This window comes from Octopus bimaculoides, chromosome 2 (assembly GCF_046866305.1).
Source record: "Octopus bimaculoides isolate indiv1 chromosome 2, ASM4686630v1, whole genome shotgun sequence".
Taxonomy (NCBI): Eukaryota; Metazoa; Mollusca; class Cephalopoda; order Octopoda; family Octopodidae; genus Octopus; species Octopus bimaculoides.
The window spans coordinates 74,938,757-74,960,066 of NC_142929.1; the positions used below are offsets into that span (position 1 = coordinate 74,938,757).

The window sequence follows — 21,310 nt, forward strand, 5'->3', positions numbered from 1 at the left end:
CAAGAGGAGTATTAAACCTTTTGTTATCACATTTCTGTTGAAATACAATGCCTTTGCTTCAATTGATTTTGAAAATAATAAAGAATTTAGTAAAATAAATTTGTCATTATTAAGCTGGTATCTGGAACATTAAGATTAACATGAAATTTGGATGGAAGGTTTTTGTTTAGATCACCTTAAAACAAGAAGTTTATATCTTAGAACCAGGCCAGTCTTGGGTGAGTTGGTGTTAAAAGGGTTAGCTTGGAATTTAAATGAAGGACAGTTGTAATGTTGATTGTTTAACAAGATGGCAATCAGGTGCATAACAGTGGCCAAACACATTTGTTCTTGCGAGTCACTGCTTTGATGGTGTTTATCTTGCTCGAATATGTATTGTTTTCAACACAAGTCTATGGAAAAAGTTTATCTTAGACAATTACACAGCATCAGGCCTTCTAATGGTGTATATACATATACTATGATATATATACATGGCAATTTTAATTTAATGCTATAATCATTTTCTCCTCCTCTCCTCTTCATCCCCTTCTCCTCTTCATCCCCTCCTCTCCTCTTCATCCCCTCCTCTCCTCTTCATTCCTCCTCCTCCCTCCTCCTCTCCTCTTCATTCCTCCTCCTCTCCTCTTCATCCCTCCTCCTCTCCTCTTCATCCCTCCTCCTCTCCTCTTCATCCCTCCTCCCTCCTTTGTTTTATATAGCTGTCATTAATTATTTCTTAATGTGCTGTTTCTAGAGATAGAAGGTTGTCAACAGACAGTGAAGTAATGAGCCGAATCGGGTATGTATAATAACCATCTTATTGGAATAAAAATTATATTAAAAGTTGTAATGACAGAATATTGTTTTGAGAAGATCTTTAAGCAATGCAGATGAAGTTAGGTACAATATATAAGAGATGTCAATAAATGAAGACAAAGACAAGCTATTGTATTACCTTGAATAAGTTGTTCAATAATGTTCTTATTACATATTGGGAGTGATTTCCCTTATCAAATGTAAGAGAGAAAATAATCCAAGAGTTCAGAGAAAAAGTCTATTACCAGTAGGCCATTCTGGTGTGTTTATGAGGCTTCAAGCAAATTAGTTATCTGAAGGATTTTGTATTTTCTAGTTCAGCATGGATGTAAATTGAGTTAACTTGTATACATGGAATCAAAAAGGGATTGTCTTAAAAATATAAAATAAACTGTAAATAAAAGTAATTTTTCTAGAGGCAACTATAAACTTTTTGGAGACAGTTATTGACAATACAGTTCTGTATTTAAGAGATGAGGAATTATGTACATTATTTACAATTGACGGATATTTGTCCTCATCTTGCTTGTTGTTAACCCATGTTCGAAATTTCCCCAAGACACCTGATGAAGGCTGGAGGGTATATCAGCCAAAACATTATGTTAACAACAAACAAGATGAGGTCAAATATCCGTCAATTGTAAATAATGTAAATAAAGTTATTGACAAGTCTATTTCGTATCATTTTCAGAAAAAAAAAATTATTGTTGAGGTTTTAAAAATTTGTTTTATATTCTATCTAACCCTTTAGCATTCACATTATTCTATCAAAAGTAATGCTTCATGCATAATTTTGTAGCTCTAAGATTTTGATGAGGTAACTTAATTTTTAGAATGACATTGTAGAGTTGGTGTAAGAGGCCAGAGCTGGCCAGTTTGAGCATAAAACGGGTGGAATATTTTGGAAAAAAAAATATTTTAGATTAGCTTAATATGCTCATGTACAAAAATGGATTTAAAATATTAATTAAAAACATTGCTGGATGACTGTAAAATTCACATTGGTAAGAAAGAAACACATATAAGAAAGTGAATGAATAGATTTTAAGTGCCTCAGTAATGCAACCCAATGCCCCCGCAAAGAAGCCTTTGGTGTTTCTTGAAATTAACTTTTCTCAAGATTAATTTTTGCTTCACTGTTTCTTTCATCTATTTGTTCTTGATAAAATTTGCCTTAATCTTATTTTCAGCTCGCACAGTTTACGGGCTTCTGCATTTTATGTTCGTGGATTGCAGGCATTCTTTCAGGCAGGCTATAATGAAGCCAAGTAAGTAATGTTGTTTAAAATGAAACTTGTGGTTTTAGCCTTTAGGATTCAGATAACTCTGTCATATGCAATGCTTATTTATTGACTTTGTTTTTAATAAATCATGCATTATCTTGAAGCTTTGAGTTTTTGACAATGTGATTGTTTAGTTTTAGAATGACTTTGTAGGATAGTGTGAGAGGCCAAATCTGGCTGGTTTGAACATAAAACAATATTTGGGCTGAATATGGCTGGTTTAAACGCTAAAAGGTTTTAAAAACAGTATTTTAAAGGGAAAAAAAGCATGAAAAATGATTACTTCCCAAGTTAATTGGCTGTGTTAATTATTTATTTTCTGATGTCCAACCCATGCTAGCATGGAAAGCGGACGTTAAACGATGATGATGATGATGATGATGCTGTATCAAAGTTTTGGCTTGGTTTCTACAGCTGGATGCCCTTCTTAATGCCAACCACTCTACAGAGTGCACTGGGTACCTTTTATGTGTCACTGACTTGGGTGCCCTTTACATGTCACTGGCGCTGGCCATGATCACGATTTCACTTAGTTTGATGTGTCTTCCTAAGCACAGCAAATTGCAAGAAGTCTTGGTCTCTTTGTGAGATTCAACAAGTGAAGATCATATTTCACCAACTCATCTCTCATATTCCTCATAGAGATCATTAAGGTCAATGGATTAAGTAGAATGAGTGACAAACAAAATAAGTTCCTACATTTAGTTTCATACCTTCATGTTATAATGCCAGTTCTCTTAATGTGCATCATTAATTTTTTTTAATGTATGACTGTGAGACCTTATTTTTATATAGGCTTTGTGGTTATATAAGCAATTAACAGTAATGAGGTTTTGTGTTTATAAAAGCGATTAATACTCATGAAGTGTTTTGTTTATATATATAAGCAATCAATATTGATGTTTAATCTTTGTAGAAATAAATATGTGGTATGTTGAATTGAGTTTGTGACTGTGATCAAGAGAAGTTCACCACACAATTCCCTATTTTCTCAAACTATTGTTTTAAAACTATCTTCTTTTTGGTTGAATTTGCTTTAAAATCAAAGATAAAAATAGAATGGTTATAAAATTTAGGGTACTAGATTACTTATTGATTGGTCAGGAGGTAATATTTTATTATCCTTTGTAGCATACTGCTCAACAAGGTACATATCTCTTGTTCCACACTGATTAAAAAAAAAAATACCCTCAAATCTGTCTTGCTTCTTCACAGTTAAATTTTTGATAGTAGGAAATATCTTCAACTGTAAAAACAATTATTCCAACTTAAAAAAAAAAAAAAGAATCTGTTTATGCAGGTATTGGAAAATGGATGTAAAATAGTAAAAAAAAAAGATAAGTTGAAAGTTTATATTTTCTAGACATGAAGTGTGCTGTGGTGATGTAAAATTATTGTAGCTAATCACCATAGATAATTTAGAACTTGACTTTAATCTGTTCTTTTAACCATTTTCTTTCATTTATTTCATTTGGAGAAAGGCATGAATGTCATATAATTGTTTGCTCTTCCCTATAAATTTTAATATTTATGACTTTTTCTCAACTCATTCTTCATACACTTGCAGTCCCTCTAACTGTCACAGCTATTACGAGGTTAGATAAATCATTTTGTCATAGTTCAAAGCAGGTCTAGAAAATTGAAATTGAAGAAATTTAAAGAAAAAGTTGCATAGAACTTGCATTTGTTTTTGTTTACTTCATACAACGTTCATAAAAATCATTGGTTATCATGAAGCATTATTTCATTCTTTTTAGAAGTGATCATCTGCATGACATAACCTCTGGCTTATTAAACATTTTATGAAGTGAGACATTTCATCAAAGATGGAAAACGTCTGGAAGAAATTCATAGAATATGCTTTTCTTTTCCCTACTTAGAATGGTAGTAGGCAGCGAGCTGGCAGAATCGTTAGCACGCCAGGCGAAATGCTTAGTGGTATTTTGTCTGCCGTTACGTTCTTTGCCTTTCATCCTTTTGGGATCGATAAATTAAGTACCAGTTACGCACTGGGGTCGATGTAATCGACTTAATCCGTTCGTCTGTCCTTGTTTGTTCCCTCTATGTTTAGCCCCTTGTGGGCAATAAAGAAATAAGAATGGTAGTAGTTAAGTGGGAAAATTGATAAAAGTATTGTAGTTATTCTCTTCTTGTATTTGGTTTTGTTAACCCGTATTTCTTTATCTCTGTATTTTTTCTTCAGACGCTACCTACGCGAGACGCTGAAAATGGCCAATGCTGAAGACTTAAATCGTTTAACATCATGTTCACTGGTTTTATTAGGGCATATATTTTTATCATTAGGAAATAGCAGGGTAAATATAATTTGGCTTCATTATTTTCTGTTATTTTTGTTCTTTTGCTATTTTTGAAAATTTATTCCACTTTTTCTGTTTACGGTCTTTTGACATTTTTTTATATCACGATTGGTGTACATTATTTATTGTCAGGGATTACAAGTAACTGACAGATCAATCATTGGTTCACTGTATTTATGTTGGTGGCAGTGATAAGGGATTGTAATATACTGATAATATACTAGTGTCACTCAGTTGCTGATATTTTATCACTACTATTTTTAAAAAAGAAAAACAGTATGAATATGTGGTTCCCCTAATGGGTACAGCTATTACAAGGGAGATAATTATTTTGTCATTATATAAAATGGGATTAGAAACTTGAAATTGAAATTATGGAAATTTCAGGAAAAAATTGCAAAGAATTCACTTATTTTAGGCGCAGGAGTGGCTGTGTGGTAAGTAGCTTGCTTACCAACCACATGGTTCCGGATTCAGTCCCACTGCGTGGCACCTTGGGCAAGTGTCTTCTACTATAGCCTCGGGCCAACCAAAGCCTTGTGAGTAGATTTGGTAGACAGAAACTGAAAGAAGCCTGTCGTATATATGTGTGTGTGTGTGTATATATATATATGTATGTGTGTTTGTGTGTCTGTGTTTGTCCCCCCACCATCGCTTGACAACCGATGCTGGTGTGTTTACGTCCCCATAACTTAGCGGTTCGGAAAAAAGAGGCCGATAGAATAAGTACTAGGCTTACAAAGAATAAGTCCTGGGGTTGATTTTCTCGACTTAAGGCGGTGCTCCAGCATGGCCGCAGTTAAATGACTGAAACAAGTAAAAGAGTAAATGAGTTCTTTAACTTTTTTTTACTTAATATGAATTTCTTGAAATTCTTATAAAAACAACAGGATGAGTCAGCAAGGCTGCTCAACCTGCTAGAAATAGTTAGTAAAATTTCTTCTTGTCTTAATGAAGTACAAGGATAATGTAGTCTGAGATGTGGAAAGTCATGTCTAGAGTCTCTATGAATATGATGCAGCTGGATCAGAGTGGATCTGGGTTCAACAGCAACAAATAAAGCTGTGACTAATCAAAAGAAGTCAGTATGTTTGAAGTTTACAAAATGTTACTAAATCAGTGCCAGTGTTTTATGTGGCAAACAAATCTTAAGATGTTAGTTTTGTATAAATCTTATTGAGGTCCAACTTTGCCTTTCATTCTACCCAAAATCAATAAAATAAGGATCTATCATACACAGAAGTTGATCCAGTCAGCAATACCCACCCCCGTTTTTACCCATATAAGAAATCTTGACTTATAATGTCTGCTTTCTGTCTCTTCTTTTAACCTTTTCTGCTGAGTTTAAGGCTGTGAGCTGGCAGAATTGGTACCACGCTAGGCAAAATGCCTTGTGACATTTTGTCTGTCTTTACATTCTGAGTTCAAATGCCACTGTGGTTGACTTTGCCTTTCATCCTTTCAGGATTGATAAAATAAATCACTGGGGTTGATGTAATTGATTGCTCCCTTCTACCAAATATGCCTATAATATGAAAGATTATTATTATTATTGTTGTTGTTGTTGTTGTTTTGATTCAAATTCTGGTCGAAAGCCAGTGATTTTAATGGGGAAAGGGAAATTTGTTACATTGATCCTGAAAAGATGAAAGGCAAAGCTGACCTTGGTGGTGTTGGAACTCAAAACATAGAACTGGAAGAAATGCTGCTAGGTATTTTGTCTGATGTACTAACAACTTTATCAATTTGTCTTTATCATCATTGTTAGAAGAATCATTAGCATGTCAGAGAGAATTTTTAGTGGTATTTCTTCCAGCTCTTTATGTTCTTAGTTCAAATTCTGCTGAGATGATGTTTAAGAAAGAACTAATAGAACCCAAAATTTCATCCCAGACAAATCCAAACAGTAAAGCCCTACTTTAGTTATCCATTTCTTCTATATATTTCTCTAGGAATAGTTCTCTCTGCTATCATCTGCTATGTTTATTTTCTGTTGCAGGAAGCCATGAACATGGTAACTCCAGCCATGCAGTTGGCTGGTAAAATCCCGGATGTACATGTTCAGCTCTGGGCCTCTTCATTACTCAAAGGTAATTTTACATGTTTTAATTAAGTTTGTATTACCTAATGAGGGAAGTTACTCTTTCCAGTTTTCTTTACCTTCTCCCTATTGTTTTTTTTTCTTTGTTTTGGTTTACTTATATTTTTCTGTGGTGTCCAAACATCTTTATGCTCTGACATCTTGTCAGCTATGTCTCTATCTTCTTCCCAGTGTGGTAGCCATATATCTCCTCTAAAGCAAGACACCTCTAGTTGTTCCACACCTCCCATAAAGCCACCTACCCTTGTAGGCTTTTCCTTTGTCTTGCAAGTTACTTGATGACTTTAACTCATACTGATCACACAGGAAAAATCACCCAATACACTCTGTAAAGTGGTTGGCATTAGGAAAGGCATCCAGCTGTAGAAACCAGGCCAAACCAGACACTGGAGTCCAATGCAGTCATCTGGCTTATTGGATCCTGTGAAAACATCCAACCCATGCCAGCATGGAAGACATGCATTGAATGGTGATGTTAATATATTTTGGATCATTGCCACCGCATTCATTCATTTATCTATTTAATATCTATTTTCCCATTCTAGTATAGACTTTCATCATTTTAACCCTTTTGATAGCAATCCACTCATGACTACCCTTGGTTCCATGATACAAATTTCCTGTCTAAAAGATACCTAGATTAAAGCCTTTTTTTTCCAAACACCAGCTAAATAACAGCAAAGTTGTTTTACTAATTTAATTGAAACATTGACAGTGTATTTAAAAAATAGTGTTAATACCTCTTTTTCCACTTTGGCATGAGTTGTACAAATTTGAAATAAAATCTCTTTCTATATATTGTGATTTTAAACAGAACAATCATATGATGTTTACTTTTAAACCTTGTCAGAACAATTCACAACTATGAACCACTGTCATGTAGATATGAAATGTGTTATGTTTCAGCATTCTGGCTCTTGTCCTGTCATCATTGTAACACGATTCTGCCATAAGCTCCAGGATTTTAAACATTTGGTCCCAATTTTAAAGCTGGCGAAGAATTTATTGAGGAAGATATGGCTGCAATATTGAGAGACAATGTGATTTGAAGTAATATTTGTTGTTGGGTTACTCTTGTGTTAACCTTGATTGAGCACAGCTATGATAGACATAAAGATACTTGATCAAACAGTTGTGCTCCACTGATCCATATCTTCTATACAGGTAGCATCTGCCTAGCTGAAAAATCCCATGTTAATCATATGGATGTTGTGTGACAGTCTAGACATCGTTGTGGTAGTGTTGATGATGATTGTGTTGCTATTTCTAATTACTGTTGATGTGCTTAATTTCATACTGTTTTTTTTTCTTCTGTATTGTAGACCTATATCGTTTGTGTGGGGACCAGGTAAAAGAGGCCGAAGGTTACAGGATGCACACCAGCTTTTCTCAAGATCTCCTTAAAGATCATTTTCAGTCATCACAGTTATCTGAACATGGCTTAATACAAGTAAGTATGAATAAAAGCACTCATGCTCACAAGTGCTTAAACATAACTATGGCTTAGGCACTTCACCACACATTTTTTATTTTTTTTATTAGTTTCTGTGACCCTTCAAGCCTGATTGAGAATGATGTTTATTTTCAGCATCTAGTGTTGGGTACATGGAGTGTGGCCAATGGAGATTAATGAAAGAGGAGCTGTAGGGTTAGCGGGATGTAATTTTCTGGTTCAGAGGAGCAGATATTGTTTTGTCAGGGTTAGAAGAGGCAGAGATAATAAAAGAAAATGTTTGTGAATCATAGCACCGCCCTTGCTAAATCAGTTTTTGGATATGATGGATGTTTGTGTGAGTATGGAGTAGCATCACTGTATCAAATATGTGGTTGATAACGGCAATGTAGTATATCTGTGGAGCTGTAGTAATGTTCCAGATACATGAATAGTAGTGTGTGTGTACAGCCTTATCTTAACATCATGTGATGATTGTAAATGTGTATCATTGTGTTACAAAGCAATGTTTGTTTCTAGTTTTCTGTGAAAAATGCTTGGAAACAGATGAGGGTTGGCAACAGGAAGGGCATCTGGCCATAGAGAATCTATCTCCAGAAATTCCGCCTGGAAAAGGCATGAAAAAGTAGATGCTAAATGATGCTGTTAATAATATTCTAATGTCAGTGTGCATACTCGACAGAGTGTTAATACCTTGAGAGAAAAGTTGGGCCTAAGAAGTATGAGTTGTGGTGTGCAAGAGAGACGATTGCGCTGGTATGCTCATGTGGCGAGAATGGATGAGGATAGCTGTGTGAAAAACTGCCACAGCCTAGCAGTTGAGGGTACCTGTGGAAGAGGTCGACCCAGGAAGACCTGGGATGAGGTAGTGAAGCACAACCTTCGAACTTTAGGCCTCACCGAGGCAATGACTAGTGACCGAGACCTTTGGAAATATGCTGTGTGTGAGAAGACCTGGCAAGACAAGTGAGACCATAACCCGTGGCCTTTACCAGGGGTGTAGCCAGCCCACTTATGCGTACCTTTCCTTCTTTGGACACAAATCCCTGCTTGCGAAGACCTGTTGAGGCAAGTGAAATCGAAATCGAACCAAATTCGGCGACTGGCACCCATGCCAACCTTCTTTCATTGGACACTAAACTCTGCTTGCGAAGACCTGTTGGGGCAAGTGAAATCGTAACTGAACCAAATTCGATGACTGGCACCTGTGCCAGTGGAGCACTAACAGCACCATCCAAGCAGGATAACTGCCAGAGCAGCAGTCTGGCTTCTGTGCCAGTGGCACATAAAAAGCACTATTTGAGCGTGATCTTTACCAGTGTTGCCTTACTGGCACTCGTGCCGGTGGCATGTGAACAAAACATTCGAGCGAGGTCATTGCCAGCACCGCTGGACTGACTCCTGTGCAGGTGGCGCGTAAAAACACCATTTGAGCGTGGCCGTTGCCAGTACCACCAGACTGGCCATCATGCCGGTGGTACGTAAAAGCACTCACTACACTCTTGGAGTGGTTGGCATTAGGAAGGGCATCCAGCTGTAGACACTCTGCCAGATCAGATTGGAGCTTGGTGCAGCCATCTGGTTCGCCAGTCCTCAGTCAAATCGTCCAACCCATGCTAGCATGGAAAGCAGACGTTAAACGATTATGTATGTATGTATGTATGTATGTGTGTGTGTGTGTCTGGTAGCAATACTACCTTGGATATGTGAGCAGTATTCCAAAGCTCTCTGTGTAGTAGTAGTAGTAGTAGTAGTAGTAGTAGTAGTAGCATCACTACTCACTCAGCTGTTGTAATTATGAGAATATAACTATACATATTTGATGTGCAATGTCAGTGTACATGTGTGACAGTGCTGAGGGAAATGTTGTATTGAGGGAAATGTTGGGGATAAGATGAATTAAATGCAGTGTGCAAGAGAGAAGACTGCACTTGTTTGGTTATGTGATGCATATGTATGTGGACACTTGTATACAGAAGTGCTGATCACTTAAAATGGATGGATCTTGTGGAGGAGGGAGACTCAGGAAGACTTGGGATGAAGTATTGAAAGCCGATCTCAAGACACTGCACCTTACAAAGGAGATGACTAAGGGACTGAGATATCTGATGCATTGCTGTACTCAAGAAAACACATCCACCATGGCAGAATTAATACTACTGCTGGTGCCACATAAAAGGCTCCTGATACACTCTGTGGAGTGGTTGACATTAGAAAAGACATCCAGCTGTAGAAACCATGCCAGAACAGAAATTGCTTAGATGGTGAGTAGGGCATGCTGGGCCAGCTATAATTGGTCTAGTTGTAAATCTTTTGGATATAGCACTTTTATGTATTCACTTCCTTGTTCTTTTACTGCCTGTTGAATATCTTCTGACTTATGTATTTTAGGTAAGCTGTAAAAGTTACTGGGTTTTGGTTCGAAATTGGTGATGTAGTCTCTTTCGTTGTCAGTGAGTGAGTTGTAATGTTTAGAAACTAGGTGGTTGATCTTCATGATGTGGTGGTCTATATTCGAGGGTATTTCACAATAGAAGGTTGTATCCTTTAGTTGCTCCTCAACTAAATCCTTGTAGTATTCCACATCTATGATAACGATTGCACCCCCTTTATCTGCTTGTTTAATTATTATTGTTTCATCGTTTTATATGCGTTTAAGTGCAGATATCTCTGATTTGTTAATGTTCGGCCTAACTTTGGTATTTTGTTTTAGGGGGAAGTTTGATAGGGTGTCAATATATTGGTCAAGGTAGATATTTCTGCCTTTTGGTGGGGTGAAATTTGATTTATTCCTCACTAAAGAATCTTCGGTTTCATTATTATTATTATTATTATTATTATTATTATTATTGGTGGTGAAGAATTCCACAAGTCGTAACTTGCGACAGAATTTCTGGATATCTTCCTTTAGTTCATGGTGGTTGACTGTTGATGTAGGTGTAAATTTCAGGCCTTTTAACAGAAGTTGGGTTTTATCATTGTCAAGATCTCTTCTGGAAAGATTAATTATCTTAGGATCTATATGTCCAGTTGTTTTGGGTATGTTTCCTCTTGGGATGTTTCTTTCTCTGGTGTTTGTTGTCCTGACATTAAAAAATGAATTTTTTTTTTCTGTTTGTGGTTTCTATTTTTGTTGGTGTTGACTTAAAGTTTGTGTTTTCGTTGTGTTATTTTACCTGGCGTTGTTATGTTTTCCGTCCTATTTTCAGAATTATACATCTTCCTTTTCAATTTGTTAGTATTGGTTTTAATGATCTGAGAGGATGGTCTAGTATTGTGTCTGGTTCTAGGTCGGTTTTTTGCCCAGTTTTTTGTAAGTTGTCTTTGTTGAGGCTTTGAAAATGATCTGTCGTTCCTACGTCTAATGGTCTGATCAGAGAAATATTTATTTTGTTCATGTTCTTTGTTTATAATGTGTACATTAGGGTCTTTGCGTACAAAAAGAGAAGAGTTCTTACTGTAGTTCCTCTTTGATTCCTGGTGGAATGGGCGTTCATGTTGCCTCATGCTCTGGCTTTTGTTACGTTGGTGAGATTGTTCTTTTTTACTGTTATTTCTCTGGGTTCTAAATTCTTTACCGTAGTTGGTAGAATATTTATCCAGGAACAGTTGTTTCTGCTGCCATAATTTTCTTAATTTGTTCTCTTCTCTGGAGATATCTTTTTATATTTAAAAAAATTTTTATTCATATATATATATATATATACATATATATATATATATAAATTTGCACGAAGCGTAATGATGCTTAATAAGCATCTACCTGCTAGAAATAAGAGCTAAGTCTTAAATTAATCCACCGTAGCGCACCAATATAACAGAAAAACAGTATGCGAGGAAAACAAAGAATTAAAACATTTAAACAGCACAAATAAAAATATTATGCAATTAGGGATATCCATAAACCAGGTTTCGGCTTTTGGGTATTTAACTCTGAGCCTCGTCAGTGAGGACTACCAGTTTAAATCCGTGACTGTTCATGTTAGTCTCTGACTGTGCAACTGGTTTTGTTTTGCGCCACATATATATATATATATATATATATATATATATATATATATATATATATATATATATATATATATATATATATATATATGTGGCGCAAAACATATATATATATGTGTGTGTTTGTGTTTGTGTTTGTCCCCCCACCATTGCTTGACATCTGATTGTAGTGTGTTTATGTCCCTATAAGTTTGTGGTTTGGTAAAAGAAACTGTTAGAATAAATACTAGTAACCAGTACTTAAAAAAAAAAAAAGTACTGGTCTTGATTTGTTTGACTACAAAAAAAAAAAAAAAAAAAAAAAAAAAGAGGCGGTGCTGCACCATGACCGGTCTAATAATTGAGACAAGTAAAATATATCAATGTTTCATGTGAACTAATATTACTTCTACAATGTTTGTGTTTTATTTATAATGATTTTCTTTGTCTTTTTGTTTTGTTTTCAGTGGACTGAGGGTCCGTGTCCTTTCCACCTGTCATCAGAGGTGTCCAGTAGCATTTTGTGAGAAGATGCAGGTGAACCTTCCCTCCCATCTGTTGTTTTAACCAACTGGCTGTGCAGCTGATCAAATGAACACCTAACTGGACCTGTATTGCTGCATGTTATGATGCAGTGGTGTGCAGGTTTAAATAAAGAAATAATAGGGGTGATGGAGATATTTAATGGTCCTGGAGTGAAAACAGAGAAGAGACAAAGAAAAGCAGAAAAGAAGAGGGTTGGGAGGGAGGGGGTGACTACAAAATAAGTAAAAGTTTCTACTTCATCTCTCTCTCTATTTTTCTTCCTCCTACTTCCTTCCTCCTACTTACTGCCACCTTTTCCTGCTCTCTGCCTGTATTCTCTCCTGTGTCCACCACCACCACCACCATCATATTATCATCATCTGTTACACTCCATTACTATTACCAACATTTGTTTAACATATGCATGTACATGTGTATGTGAATATGTTACATTTTTTTTTTACTACATGGTTTTGCATGACACCTTGGGCAAGTGTTTTTGTATTATATCCCCAGGCAGATCAAAGCCTTGCAGATGGATTTAATAGACAGAGGCATGTGTGTGTGTGTGTGTGTGTGTGTGTGTGTGTGTGCATGTGCACATGTATATAATGTGTGTGTGTATATATGTGTATATATGTGCATATATATGTGTATATATATCTATATTTGTGTTTATATATATCTGTGTATATATGTGTGTACATGTGTATATATATGTGTGTATATATGTGTATGTATATATATCTATATATATAACTTTGTGTCTGTGTTTGTCCCTGTAACTTAGCAATTTGGCAAAAGTGACCAATAGAATAAGTACTAGACTTACAAAAAGTAAGTCTTTGGGTCAATTTGTGCGACTAAAGGCAGTACTCCAGCATGACCACAGTCAAATGACTGAAACAAGTAAAAGAATATATATGTATATTTATGTGTGTGTGTGTGTGTGTGTGTGTGTGTGTGTGTGTGTGTGTATGTATGTATGTATGTATGTATATATATATATATATATATATATATATATATATATAGTGCACATACATATGCTGTATGTTGCTTCTGAAGATCATGAGCTACAATTACTGTTGATTATCATTTCTCCTGTCAATAAATCTTCCACTGGATTTGTTCCTTTGAAGACATGTCAAATTACAGATTCCTAATTTTGAAAAGCAAATAAAGATTCGGAACAGGACGGGCATCTGGCTGTAAAACAGTGCCCCAGTAGCATATTTCTCTAACCCATGTTAGCATGGAAAAGTGGATGTAAAAACGAAACGATGTCTATGTCTGTGGATGTGTGTGCATGCATGTGTGTGTATAAAGCATCTTTTTAAGACTCTGTCTCTCGTACTCCCTTCCCTCATCATTTCTATTAGTTTCTACCATTGTTGTGTGTTTGCATGATTTGTTTATACATATACTGTCAACAGAGTACACTCTCTGTGTTTGGACACACAGTTTGCAACATACTTCATAAGTAGGCAGTCTGCATCCAGCTGGTGCTGTTGTTACACTTTATATTCAGTACACCTGGAGTTGCAGCAGAAGTTGATTGCCATGCACACTGGTGCATGCCGTCATTAAGTTCTTTAGTAGAACAGTGCAGTGCTGTGAGAATGAGATAAGATTGTGTTCTATATAGAGGGGGAGAAAAGGAGGGAAAATAAGTAGAGGTGGAGCAAGTGTGAATGAGAGGTTAGAAGGTTATTATCGTTAAAGTGCGATACTGTGATATAGCCAAAAAAAAATAATAATAATAATAGCTGTAATTAATTTGAATAAATAATGTTGAGCAAAATATATTTTAGTAAACACACAATATACACATACATTCGTTCTCTCTTTCATTTTCTCAACCCCTTCTGCTTTGAGGTACAAGCAAAAGCAATTGAAAAGGCACAGAACAATTTGAGATGTTAGAGTAGGGCTGAGCTGTAGTGGAGGATGATGATTGAACAGTATGATTCAGTGTTTTACTACTGCTTCCCTTCCCAATATTTGCTGTTTAATGTTTTACTATTTGGCAATTTAACTAAAGAGAATTGCTGAAGGAAGGTTTTAATTTAGATCACTGTAATCCTTTTGCTGCCATATTTCTTTTGAAATATACTGCTTTCGTTGTAATTAGTTTTGAAAATGCTAAAGAATTTAGTAAAATAGCATTGTCATTATTAAGCTGATATTTGAATATAATTATTTTAAATAATATTTTTAGTAAATACAGAAATAAAATTATCATGGAATTTTGGTGGAAGGTTTTAATTTAAATAATTTTATAACTTGGAGTTTGTATCATAGAATCAGTGGATGGTCTGAGGCAGAATAATTATAGTTAAGGTGTATACTTGAGGTCTTGTCACTTGCTAGAGTATGTCCACAATACAAAGCCAGATTTATTTGTTCCCTGACTACAGAGTATAACATGACCCATCTGCAATCTGCCTGTCTGAGACACCTCATACTATTCTGTTTTAAACCTTAATGACAAATAATGGTTCTTTTCTTGTGTTTATAAAAGTCTATTTTCAAACAGTCTCTCTCTCTCTGTCTGTCTGTCTCTCTCTCTCTCTTTCTCTCTCTCTCTCTCTCTCTCTCTCTCTCAGTTTTTCATATTCCTTTTCTCTCATTTATTGTCAATAATAACTTTTTATGGTAACTTTCCAATAGCATCATGCACATACAAATTCTCTTTCTCTCTCTTACACACATTTCCCCTCTCTCTCACTTTTTTTTCTCTTCTTAACTTAATTTATTTTCTGATGGCTGTGTTTGATTTTTATTTCTTAGCTTCACTTATTGCTGCATTGATTGATTTTTAGTGACCTAAAAGTAGGAAAGACAACACCTTTTATATATTCTGTTGCCGAGTGTATGAGACTGATGGAAAGGAGAAAGCAACTTCATCTTGGACATCTGCTGCAAATGCTTTCAGCCAGGTGGCCTTCACTAAGGACACCCAACAGCCAAGTGATGGTGTTAAGGCAATAAATTGAATTAAGGAATTATATGTATGGGTTGTTACTGTTGAAGTTGATGACTTTAGTTCTGCTGGTGTCAGCTGTGTCCTTATTAATTAGAGTCAGTCACCTTCACTGAATCCACTGGGCAGTTTAACTTGATTTTTAATTCTTTTTCTGCAACCCCATTCCTTCCTGGTTTGTTTGTTTGTTTGTTTTGTTGGATTTCTATGCGGTTCGTAGATGCCTTGTAATGTTTATTTTCTCTGAGAAATCTGTTACCATTTCTGGTGGGATGGAAAAAAGACCACTATTGTTTGATGATGATGGTATATTGGTATCTGGAATCCTTTTGTTTATGTCATTTCTGCCAATCAATGCTTCTGCAATGTTCTGCTTTGTTTGAGAGGCAAGGTTGTTTGGTATAAATTAACCCTTTAGCATTCAGATTACTCTGTCTTATTTATTCATATTGTTTTGAATTAATTATGCAATATCTTGTAGCTTTGAGATTTCGATGATGTGATTGTTTATTTTTAGAATGACATTGTAGGGCAGGTGTGAGAGTTAGGATTTTCCCAATTTGAACATAAAACAGGTAGAATATTTGGGCCAGGTATGGCCGGAGGCTTTGTTGTTGTCCACAGTCAGACAGGACTGTTAACATCTCTCGTCACTTGTAATAAATATCTTCATGTTTTGGCATTTAAAACAAACAACTTGTTCGTATCCTTGGTTGTAGGGGGAAAAACTTGGAAAGAATCAACAGATATTCCTGCTAGGAACATGAAACAAGTGACCCAGTCTTGGAAAGCATCTTTCATCTTCATTATTTGAAAATATACCATCATTGTTTCTGAGCCCTACTTTAAGGACATAGACATAGCAAGTTGTCCAGTAATTAATAATAAAAAAACTGTCTTTCTGACATAGTGGTCAACTATGTGTATCTGCGTGTACACACACACACACACACACACACACTAGCCTGTTTCTAACCATGGAGCGGAGCCAAGCCAAGCATGAAATGTCCAGTTCCAGATGTCCATTAGATGGTACTGGTGCATCCACTTGGCTATGATGTTCTTGTATCAGATGAATTATTCATTGTTTTATGGTTATATTTGGTACCCTTCATTGGGAATCATTTTGTGTGCTGTTGTTGGTTCTGATATGGTTGGGTATTGTTTATAGCATTGGTATGGTTTTGTTATCAATGTTTATTATTATTATTAAGATTGCAAGCTGGCAAAATCATTAGCATGGTGAACAGAATGCTTAGCAGCATTTTTCCCTTCTCTTTATGTTCAGAGGTCAACTTTACTTTTCATCCTTATATGTTTGATAAATTAAGTACCAATCGGGTATTGGGGTGGGGTGGGGTGGGGGGTTTAATGTAATCAACTTCCTCCTCCCCTGGAAATTGCTGGCCTTGTGCTTATAGTAATATTATTTATGAAGATAGGAGGATAATGCTGTGCATTCTTTCTTGCAAAAAAAAAAAAAAGCAAACAAAAAGATATTTAGAAGAAAGAAAGGGTGAGTGTGTATCTATGTCAAATAAATGGTAAGTGAACTTATCTGTGATAACTGTTAACACTAAAGTTTCTCTGTCTCTCCTTTCTCCTCCTCTCTCACTTGCTTACACAAGTGCTGTAACTCCCTCCCTCCACTTAACCAGACTTTTTGGGGGTCTTTTCTGTTGCAGTCACAGTTTTTGAAAGTTTTATATTTAGTGAAAATTTTCAAATTTGGTATATTGATGTGATTTTTCATGTTGAGTCTCATTTTCATATTCACTTATTCCAGAGAACTTCTAGAAAGGTTTAAAACCAGATTTGGAAGCTGGTATTTTCTGTGTGATAAGTCTTCTATCACAAAAAGAAAGCAAAACATTACAACAACAAAAGTTGTAAGAAGTTTTTAGGTTTTAATAAAGTCATGTGAAACAGCTGAACGAACATGTAAATGATTTAAAAATGAAAAAAATTCTCCATGAAATTTTTTTGTGAAATATTTCAAAACAAACTACTTTAGGGTTGGGGTTTAGGGTTAGGATTAGAGTTGTGGTCTAGGTTAAAGGCTTAAGGTTAGGATGTAGGGGTATTAGTTAATTTTAAATCTAATGAAGAATTTAGTAAAAAGAAAATGTCATTATTAAGCTGTTTGTAATATAAATTAACAGTGTTCATGGAAGATTTTAATGTAGATTACTTTAACCCTTTTGTTACCATATTTCTGTGGAAATATATTGCTTTTGTTTTAATTAATTTGGAAAATAATGAATTTAATAAAATAACTGTCATTATTAATCCATTATGAGAAACAAATCAACATGAAATTTTGATGGAGGATTTTTTTAGTTTAGATTATTCCAAAACAAATTTGTATTACAGAACCAGGGGCAGCCTCAGGTGGGTTGAAAAACTTAACCTCCATCCCTGCAACCCCCCCCCCCCCCCTTGCCCCTATTTATTCTTCTCTCTCTCTTTGTCTTTTAGATTTTATTTTTCATTGTTCCTCTTACATACATGTATGTCTGTGTACACTTCAATTGTGCCCTCTTTCCATATGTGCATGTCCACACTGTTCATATGGTGGCTCAAGAAGAAAGTGTGCATGTTTGAGGTTAACTATATGTAATTATTATTTACTATTTGGGGAGTGGTGAGGTTTGAGAACGTATGGAATATGAGAGAGAGTCAAGAGACTGAGCTTTTGTTTTTCTCCTTACATATTGCAGTTGTGTATGTATGTATGTCTGTATGTGTGTGTTTGGATGTTTTAATTAATGTTACTCCACACACATACAACTTCTACCACATATTTACAGATTTTTTGCATTGTTTGCTTATTGTTTTTTTTTTGTTTGTTTTTGTCTCTTGTATCTGTTGATCCTCAATCATCATAACAACCCCAACAAAAGAACAAAAATAACACCACAATCACTATATCTCTTTTTACCTAATTTGATGACATTGCCTTTCCCTTTTTTCTTGCTTATATTTCATTTTTTCTTTTCTTATTTAAAAAAAAAAAATCGAGTCCCCTCCTCTTTCTCTAAATATAGGAAAATATAATTTACATGCAGGAGGTGTACCTCTCCCTTAGTTTCCTTCATTGTAAAAATATTTTTTCTTCCCTCTTCCATTCTGTTTTCATCATCTTCTCTCTCCTTTGCTTTCAATTTCTTCCTCTTTTGTACATACTCTCTTTAATCACCCCCAGCCCACCATTTCTCTCTTGCACACAATTTCTCTCTAACCAACTTTCTCTTCCTTTCACATTGTATGAAGTGTGAAAGGGAGAGAACTCAGTCCTTTTTTTTTTCACCTACCTTTCTTTCTACCTAGCTCATCTCTCTCTCTCTTTGTCCTTCTCTCTCTCTCTCTCTCTCCACCGTATAAGCGGGGACTGCCAGTAACTTCAATAACAAAAACAACAAACGAAAGAAAACATTAAATTTTTTTTTTTTTTAAATAAAGATAAAACCGTTACTCTGCTGCTGTCCACGACATTCTGTGTCGCAGGTGTCGCCTTTAAAACTGTCGACCATCACTACCACCACCACTACTACCACCACTACCACCACCACCACCACCATCTGCAACAGCTGTTGTTGCAGCGGTGGAACATTTGTAAATAATCATCACTTTTATGTGCCACAGACCACAAGAAACTCGTTTTTTTAAAAATAGTTAATAAACCAAATTGTCACTGTTACAAATGTGTGTTGATGTGTTTCTTTCACTGGTTATCTGTTTGTGAACTATTGCATCTATGTTATGGGGTGGAGGGAGCGTCTGACGTTCCTGTCATATTTGACTTTAGCCATTCCAATGCTTTACTAGTAAAAGGTAAGGAAGAAATGGGACAAAACTTGAACTGTAGATAAAGTTATAAATAATGATGCTTAGAATGTTGGGTAATGAAAAAAAAACGTTGATAACTGCTCGAGGGACTCGAATCCTCATCGTTTGCGAACATGACAGACGTGCTAAAAAGTTCATGAAAACAACTCTTCAAATGGTCTCACTCCATTTTGGATGCTCTGTTTACATTATAAAGACTTAGACACTTAGAGAGAATTAAAATAATTCTACGTGGAACTCGAAGTAGATAAAAGTATAAATTATAGTGTGTGGAATATTGGGGTTAAAGCCCCTTTGAATGGGCTGCCCATCTGTCATGTGCTTGGTGTCCCACGAGTAGCCTTCAACTTTTTTAAATCCAAAGTTTTTTTTGCTAAACTCAGTATTCTGCATGTTATTATTCATAGCTTTATCTACTTCGAATTTCACCGGAAAAAAAAAAGACTTCCGTTTCTCTTGAATGTTTTAAATTCTTATAATGTAATGATCTTACATTTATATCCTATGTTTTTTTTTTCTTTTTAATTTATAGCTTTTTCTTCGAGTCGGACGTTAAAAGCAATTTCATATTTAATAGTTTCCATATTTACTTTTACCGATTATATTCTGTTTCCGTCGCTAGATAGCTTTGATAAATGAAAGTCACCGAATCAGTTTTTTTTTTTAATAAAATCTGCCTTTTTTAAAAAATATATTTTTCTGCAAAAAAGAAAATCACTAAATGTTGAAGTTACTTCCCTTCATTCCGATGGTTTAAGGGTAGACAACTCTTGAAATCTTCATTGCAGTTCTTATTTTGTATGTAACATACTAAATATTTGTTAGTGTCTCCTTGACTCGCAATGATGAAAGATTCATTTAAAGTTAAGTCAAGTGAAGATAGGACAGTTTGGGGAAGTATTATGATTATAGAAAGTCTCATTCCACCTTCTTTAATATAAATGAAGTTATTGGCCGTCGCCTTTTGGATAGAAGGAAGATGAAGGTAAGTATGGGGCTTTCTGCAAACATGAGAATAAGTTATGATTCAATGATTCTGCACCATTTGTTCACAATATCCAGAAATCTTGTAATATAAAACAGTCAATTAGTTCGGGAAGATAACATTTTACTAATACTTATCTCAGCTTACTGGTCATTGAAAAAGACATCGTCTGCTGGTTAATTTATCTCGAATTAGTTATTATTTACTCAGTTAAATGTAGCTTTTATGCTTATAAATAAGATATTATAAAATTTTATGCCATCTGAATCCTGGCTTTAGCCCCCCCCCCCATATAACCTGTCATAACTTTTATTTTTAGGAAATTTTTGCGAACTTGTGATCTACACACAGGAATTAATATGATTATGAAAAAACAATGGATTTTGTGTTTGTGTGTTATTTAAAGGCGATTTACCTGTCATTTTTAGCACAACTCCCGTCGGCCTGATACCTTCCTCGTTTCATTGTCACTCTGACATGCACTGATGTTTTTCAATACCTTCCACCCGATAAGCACATTTAATGGAATGAGGATGCATCCAAAGGTTAAATCATAGGCAAGAAAATCGGACTGTCCGTATTTTAAACTGATTAAAAAAAAATTGGGAAAGAGTGGGGCTTTTAGGATTTAGAGTCATTATCGTCTTGTGAATTTAAAAGAAACACTGGATGTTATCAGAAACATGACAAAGATCAAACTAAAAGTAATTTTTAGAACCCTGAAATCCGGATCCGTTCGTGCTGCAGATCGTGGTGAGAGGGATAACTTCCCTTGGCAAAGAGGACACAGTCGTGTGTCGATAAGCCAGCTGGAGGAGATGTCCTCCTGGGGCTAAAAGCAACAGTAACATCCACCCCTAGGGGTCAGCCACACTTAAGTGGCAATATACTACACTTTATCGTGCAGTTACTGTTAATACTTCATTTAGAGAATTAACATTGCTTGTTTTCACCTTTTCGATATCAGTGAAGAATTTCACTGGAAAAGTAGATATAAGATTGCCAGGTTTTTGTCTCTCTCGCCA

The 21,310-nt window shown here is 35.4% G+C and overlaps 1 protein-coding gene across 2 annotated transcripts in view; it reads left to right on the forward strand.

The window, feature by feature from the left end:
* LOC106874245 (MAU2 chromatid cohesion factor homolog) overlaps window positions 1-13,084 on the forward strand; it is a 78,067-nt gene extending 64,983 nt beyond the window's left edge. Inside the window, exons 14-19 of one of the 2 annotated variants that reach the window (XM_014921901.3) lie at window positions 737-781; window positions 1,989-2,066; window positions 4,285-4,396; window positions 6,399-6,489; window positions 7,823-7,950; window positions 12,408-13,084. In XM_014921901.3, coding sequence (XP_014777387.1) covers window positions 737-781; window positions 1,989-2,066; window positions 4,285-4,396; window positions 6,399-6,489; window positions 7,823-7,950; window positions 12,408-12,467 — 514 coding nt within the window. In that variant the 3' untranslated portion in view covers window positions 12,468-13,084. The remainder of the gene's footprint in view (window positions 1-736; window positions 782-1,988; window positions 2,067-4,284; window positions 4,397-6,398; window positions 6,490-7,822; window positions 7,951-12,407) is intronic. The other variant, XM_089347028.1, reaches the window with a different exon arrangement.
* The last annotated feature ends 8,226 nt before the right edge of the window (window positions 13,085-21,310 follow it).